The sequence below is a fragment of the Borostomias antarcticus genome (assembly GCF_949987555.1).
Source record: "Borostomias antarcticus genome assembly, chromosome: 17".
NCBI classification, from domain to species: Eukaryota; Metazoa; Chordata; class Actinopteri; order Stomiiformes; family Stomiidae; genus Borostomias; species Borostomias antarcticus.
The window spans coordinates 1,842,231-1,849,202 of NC_140250.1; the positions used below are offsets into that span (position 1 = coordinate 1,842,231).

Consider the following 6,972-nt stretch of genomic DNA (forward strand, 5'->3'; position numbering starts at 1 on the left):
CTGGATTGGAAAAAATAACGGTTGTCTAGTTGAGGAGAAATTACTGAAACACGTCAGAAACAACCAACAAATGGGCTAATCTTTGCAATTCCCCATGTATGAGTGAAATAAGTAGCTAATGGGAATAAAATACCTCGAATCTTACCTTTCTTCTCTAATTTGCCCCAATTGGCGAGAGTGTTTTGTAAATATCCACACACAAAAGAAACCTCTATGTTGCAGAGTATTTACAGGCGTTTAGCGCTGCGATCCAAAATTCACTTTCATTCCTTCCGTCCAAATTTGGCGAAGAATACAACTCCTCTTCGCAAACAGTAAACCCCTTTCCAACTGAAAATCATCCAGGGCCATGCTATACAAAGGCACTTAGACGCATCCCATTCCCGGTTTCTGCATCTGTTCACCGGGAACCCCGCTGCGCGTGTGAACACGGACATTCATCACCGGGAGGGGCGCGAGCCGCTGAGGCAATGCTTTGGTGACCCGATTAGATGCCCAAAATCCATGAGCAAAATATCATAGTTCATTTCTAAGAAGCGGGGCGGTTCATCCTACGTGTTCCAATGCCACGAAGAGCTCGGTTTAACCCACATGTATTCTCTTTGGTGCGGGGATTCTCTCCGTTTAACGACCAAACGTCGCCGGTTGAGGACAAATAACTCTTTCATACGTCGCGCGTCTCTCCTCTCCCTATGTGATGCGCGCGCAGCCTCGCCTATTTCCTCCCCTCTTTCTGAACAAGCGGCAGGCACGTTACAGTCTACGCGAATCCATCCTTTTCCTCATTCAAAAATCCTCGTTCCGCTTCATCCAGACCCAAATCAATGGCCTCCCTCTCCCGAGGTCCCCCAGTGGTGCTCCGCCCCCCCTAATTTCCCTAACCTCCTCCTTCTTACCAGCACCAGCCCATTCCCTTTCACCGAGAAGCGGTCCGCAGCACCCAGACCGGCAGGCGCACACCGTGACGGATGACGGGTGACCTCTGCGCGGTGACGGCTCCTTCCCGAACTAGTTGATCCAGAACCGTGACCTCAACATGCCCGCTGTCAGACAGATCCCAGTAGGATACGTGCTGATGACAACGGCGCAAACAAGCTAATCTTTTCATGTTTTTCCTGAAACGTCTTCTAGAAACTCCACCCTACAGCACCAACTGCTCTGCTAAGAAACCAAATTGAGTTCTAACTATCTGGGAATCTGACAGGACGGAATAAATGAATGATAATTAGCCGGTTCAGTGATCTGGACGCGGGCAGTGCCTTGGCTCCAGGCGGTAATGCAACACCCGGGTGCGCGCATGATCAAACAAAATCAATACGTTTCTCTGGTTAATCACGCCAGCTCAACCGGAATTACATCTCCCAAAACACTCACTCACTCACTCACTCTCCCTTTCTAGGCTATGATGCGTACAGTATAAGCATTACATCTCCCAAAACACTCACTCACTCACTCTCTCTTTCTAGGCTATGATGCGTACAGTATAAGCATTACATCTCCCAAAACACTCACTCACTCACTCTCTCTTTCTAGGCTATGATGCGTACAGTATAAGCATTACATCTCCCAAAACACTCACTCACTCACTCTCTCTTTCTAGGCTATGATGCGTACAGTATAAGCATTACATCTCCCAAAACACTCACTCACTCACTCTCCCTTTCTAGGCTATGTAGCGGACAGTAGAAGCAGAGTATGTATGTAAGTATGTAATGTATCTATGTAGCGGACAGTAGAAGCAGAGTATGTATGTAAGTATGTAATGTATCTATGTAGCGGACAGTAGAAGCAGAGTATGTATGTAAGTATGTAATGTATCTATGTAGCGGACAGTAGAAGCAGAGTGCTGTTGCCCGTTATCCCTGGCGCGAATGCCCCAAGGGTTTCTTCTACTTTTGAAACATGTTTAAAACTTTGAATATTTAGATTGTCCTTAAATAGGCTATAAAAAGTGTCCCTTACATACAGAGGGGGCGACCAATTAAAGGAAAAACATGAATAAATGGAGAAACATAACATGCGGATGTGTACTATTGCATGATCCAATTATGCAATTGCTATCCCATCATGCTCTGTGGCATGTATACAAATTGTGAGCAGGCCCAGGTGACCTCGATTTAGGATCAAAATGGCAAGAGAAGATCTAAGTGACTTTGAGAGGCTTTATTGGGGTTTGGCAGGAGTGCTACGGCCTTCGCAGTCGCCAGACTTCAGTGCCTCCAACACCATCATCAAAACACCAAACGAGGGAATATCTTCCAGAGACGCAGTTCCAGAGACGTGTAGAATCCATGCCAAGGCACATTTAAGCTGTTCAGGCGGCTAGGAGTGGCCTAACACCACTAAGACACGTTTTTTTCCTATAATTTATCACCCATCTGTGTATGATCTATGCATTAGAAGTCTACACCGTTACTTTTAACCAGTTCTTTTTATTGTCACAAAACACAAGTTCATGTTTCTTCTGTGCAGCTACGATCTCGCCTTCTTTAAAAACAGGGGGGAGAGAAAATAATTTACACATCTTTCTTCTTTTTTTTATCGTATCTACAAAAATAAAATCAATGACAAGACTAAGACTTTACAGGAAAAAAAAAACATATAAAACAAGGGGTGTGAATTCTATATTACATGAGTGATCAAGATTTAAAAAAAATAAAAATAAAATAAAATAACGAGTAAGCGGTCGTCAGCCACCTGTGTATGCATACAGTAGTTTGCACTGTGCAGGGTTTTGCTGTGCAACATCAAAATGGAAACGGATGCGTTATAACCTTACGACCTGTTATAACCACTCTTGAATCCGCTAGTGTCCTTATGAGCGAGGGGGTGTGTACAAAACACAGGCGTGGGAGATAAGACAGAAGTATGAAAAAAAAAAAAAAAAAAAGACTATTAGAACTTCTAAAGCAGAAGAGGTAGAAAATGTAAAAACATGATAGAAAAATTCTACATGGAGGAGAGGACAAAAGAGAGAGATGACTGGATGGACAGAACTACAACGAAAGAAATAGAGAGAGGAGTCTGGAATTCTGTGCCATGCAAAAGTATTGTCAGTTTAAAACACTGTATCCCACCTGAAAATGCACACGCTCATCTTAAGAATCACAGTCGTTTGCTGGTTATAACGCCTCAAAAGAATTACAAGGGGTTAACGATTGACTTTCACTTTTGTTTAAAAAAAAATTTTTTTTTAAGAACTACTTAGATTCACGCTTTCTTTTCATTTTTCAACAAACAGAGGGTATCTGTGCACAGGGGTGTGTTGCTACAGTATGGAGGAGTACGCCACCAGGGAGGGTAAACGGGAAAAAGAGTCGCCGCTTCGTCGGTCAAACACTTGAAACAGGCTTGACTTCCGTTTCGCCCGGTAAATTGAAACCGAAACCGGTGGGGCTGTTCTGGAGGTTAAATCAAGCGCGTCTCAGGTCATTTCTGGTATTCCACCCGGGCGTGGTGTGGGTGTGGCGGCCAATACACGCGTCTACGTCCTCAGTGGGGGATTAGGGGGGGTGAGTCACAGCTGAGTTAATGTACACAGAGTAGAGAAAGAGAGCATCCTTTAGCGGCAAAAACATGACACGATAAAAAAACAAAAACAAAACAACAACAACTATTTAACACGTTCCTTTTCTTAGCAGTAGTGATCCCTGTGTGTTCTTCTGAGGAGCAGTGCTGCCACACTGGGCAGTAACCTTAGCAACCGGCAGAACAGTAGTACTGCCGTTAGTGACAGAACCCATCCGCGTAGAGCGAGACAGACGGATGGATGGATGGACAGGCAGACAAGACCGTCCGACGTCCCTCGGCTTACAGTAGCAGCTGTACAGGTACAGGACGTCAGCACGGCGGCCATCTTGGATCTACCCCCCTCTCAAATTAAAAAAACCGTTGAACCTGCTACTCCTTCATAGTGTTTTTTGTCTCTACGCCGGTATGCTTAAGTAGTGATTGAACATAATATATGAATGATATTGGTGAATAACACTCAGGTATACTGTATAAATCTATGTACTGTAATATCGTTACCCTTTCATGGTGACCCTTGTTCTTTCTACAGGGCCCAGTGCAAATAACCTGAATTGACAGACACAGTCCTTCGCTGTACTGTAAAACAAGCCATTGGCGGACGTCCGCCATTTTGGCTCAAACTAGTCGCGCCGGTTGCTCTGCAGCGGCGCCGCAGGGTCTGTCGGGGCCCCGGCCAATGGGCTGAGGCGTACGCGCGGGGGTCACGGAGGGACGCGCTACGGGTAAAGTGCGGGGGTCGACCGCTCGACGAGGGGGGGGGGGGGGGGGGGCGGCGCTTTTCCGCCTCCCTCTCTTCCAGCGCTTAGCTCCTCGGTCTCGGCGCTCAACTTTCCTGAAGTGTTCAACACGGTCCTTCAAGCTGCAGCCAACGTTGCCTCCAGCATCCAGACGTTCTTCCTCGCCGGTTCATATTATTCCCGCCCTCTTCCTCACAGAAAATCTCTCTCTCTCTCGCTCATCATCTCTCCATCCTCGTCCTTCTGGTCCCTGGACCCCCTTTCTGCTCAAAGGTCAAAGTTCATTGGGTGGATCGGAGGGGTGGGGGCGTCACGCCGACATGACTTCCGGGTTTCCCGGGGCAACTGAGACAACAATGTCACGGTTGGGTCTGGATCCTGCCTCACCGGCCAGAGGGATGCTGGGATTGGGGCGAGCAGGGCTAGGAGGAGTAAGCTGGAGTCGCGTTCCGTGTGTGTGTGTGTGTGTGTGTGTGTGTGTGTGTGTGTGAGGTCAGAACCCTGTGGACTGGATCTTGACAGGCTCTGGAGTTCTGCCTTCGTTTCCTGGACACAACGACAAGAGAGAGAGAGAAACACATTAACCACAGACGAAAAACACGAACATCTTCACTTCACTGGACGTTGAAACGCTCTTGATAAGCAAAGAATAGATGTCTACCAATGCTTTAAAACAGGCATTCCCAAACTGTGAGGCGGGCCTCCCCTGGGGGGCCCCAAAGAAATTCAGGGGAGGCGTGGAGGGATGGTTAGAAGAAAAAAAAAAGGAAAAACATTTTATTTTTGAAATGTCCATGGTTTTTATGAATGAAACGTGATTTTAAAGGTCAGAAGATCAAAATAAATAATGGGAGAGATGTATACTAAATGTGTGGATAGTGCAGAGAGCCTCCCCCCGCAGGCATGAATGTATTGTGCGAAAACGTCACAACGTTAACTAGCAGCAGGTGCCACCGAGCTAACTTAGCTGTGTAACGTTATGGGCTAGCTAACACTGCCTTGCAAAATGGACAAATTTGGGGGGTTGGGGGGGCGCGGGTGTGTCACTGTTTTTAGAGGGGAGGCCCACATTGATGGAGTTTGGGAACCCATGCTTTAAAATATTACACAGTGATAGAGAGATAGATGACCGATATTCAGCTCATCTGTCTGACCGTTGACCTCTGACCCCCACCCTCTCACCCACTCACTCACTCACTCACCCTCGCCTGAGCCCCGGTCCAAAGATGGCGTCCTGGAGACGGCTGCCTGGTTACGGGGGAGGTCTTCTGGTTCCTGATTGGCCGACGGCTCTCTCAGCGTCCTCAGGAGGTGGTGGTGAGCTTTCTCCATGTCCTGCCGGGGGGGGGGGGGGGGGGGTGTTTGTGTGTGTGTGTGTGGGGGGGGGGGGGGGCACGGCGTCACACCAATTATAAACGTGCGCTTGTGATTGCGTTTCACATTTGCACAAACCACAAACATCGTGTGTGTGTGTATTTCTCGGTGTGTATTTCTCGGTGCGCTTTTCGGTGTGTGTATGCGCGCTCGTGTGCATTTCTCCCATGTCTGTCTGTGTGTGTGTGTGTGTGTACTTCTGTGTGTCTGTTTGTATTTCTCTTTGTTTGTCTGTGTGTGTGTGTATTTTGGTGCGTCTGTGTGTACTTCTGTGCATCTGTGTGCATTTCTCTTTGTCTGTGTGTGTGTGTGTGTTCCCAGAGTGTCCGCATGTCCTACCCTCAGCTGATGCAGCTTCCCCATCAGCTCCTCGATGGTGTGGAAGATCTCGTCCACGTTCTTGATCACGTGACTCTTGCGCCCGCTGCGCCACGGGCCCGCCTCCTCCTCCTGGCCCGGCAGCACGGGCTCCGATTGGTCGACCTCCAGCAGGGCGGAATCCGCGTCCGTTTCCTCCTCCTCCTCCTCTTCCTCCTCCTCCTCTGGCCGCGCCGGCGATGACATCACTTCCTCTTCCTGCGGAGGGCGGCCCACGGCGGCTGTGATCTCGTCGGTGTGACTCTCGCCATGCTCCATGGGCATGACCAGGTAGAAGGTGTTACCTAGAGCAGGAGTGAGAGGGCGGGGCCACAGGGAGTGAACAGGGGGAGGAGACGGGGGAGGGGCTCTACGGTACCTAGGACACAGGTAAGTCTTAGGCTTTTAGGACACGGATAAGTCAAGTCAGTATGCCTGTCCCTGGAACACTGCGAATTCACACACTCCCATATCCCTCTCAGCAAAAAACTAAGCTGATTTATAAGGGTGTGTGTCCACCGGGGAGCTGTGTTTTAGAGCTGGCGCTGTTTTCTCGTTGTTTACAATGGGTAATGAGCTCTGGGGCGCTATAGAGACGAGAGCTGTGTTCCAAGCGCTTTTTAGCGCTACAGCGCCATGAACTCTAGGCTTTTTTGCAGTTGAAAAAAAGTTTAACTTTTTGGGCTAGAGCGCAGGCTGCAAAAAGCTGTTGTGACGACGACAACGGTCAGTTTTTGGCGTAACCGCAGCGACAGCGAACGTTAGCACTAGCTAACATTAGCTAGCTATCGTAATTTGGCTAGTTAATCTACAGTCTGCAATAAACACGACATTCATTCATGTAGGGGTAAAACTTTGGTAGCCTAGCCAGCTCTAAACCTCAGCTCTAGTGCGCTCTAAGAAGCTGTAAGCTTGGCGCTGTTCAGCTACATGCAGCTCTCCGGTGGACACACAACAGTCCCTCCTGTCGATT

At 48.4% G+C, this 6,972-nt stretch overlaps 1 protein-coding gene across 1 annotated transcript; it reads right to left on the reverse strand.

Annotated features, from left to right (window-relative positions):
- Window positions 1-2,621: 2,621 nt before the first annotated feature.
- LOC311320540 (uncharacterized protein) lies at window positions 2,622-6,293 on the reverse strand. Its single transcript, XM_084452310.1, has 3 exons — window positions 5,982-6,293; window positions 5,471-5,603; window positions 2,622-4,814 (listed from the first exon to the last, which is right to left on the reverse strand). Exons 1-3 carry the CDS (start codon window positions 6,282-6,284, stop codon window positions 4,762-4,764), a joined length of 489 nt encoding a protein of 162 aa, XP_084308436.1. The 5' UTR covers window positions 6,285-6,293; the 3' UTR covers window positions 2,622-4,761.
- Between the last annotated feature and the right edge of the window lie 679 nt (window positions 6,294-6,972).

What these genes read in the sequence shown, in the direction of transcription:
- LOC311320540 (XM_084452310.1), bottom strand. Translation starts at nt 6,284, where the DNA reads ATGCCCATGGAGCATGGCGAGAGTCACACCGACGAGATCACAGCCGCC. An exon ending in GGAAGCTGCATCAGCTGAGG is followed by an intron (nt 5,604 to 5,981) that starts GTAGGACATGCG and finishes CCCCCCCGGCAG; the next exon opens with GACATGGAGAAAGCTCACCA. An exon ending in GGACCGGGGCTCAGGCGAGG is followed by an intron (nt 4,815 to 5,470) that starts GTGAGTGAGTGA and finishes CGTTGTGTCCAG; the next exon opens with GAAACGAAGGCAGAACTCCA.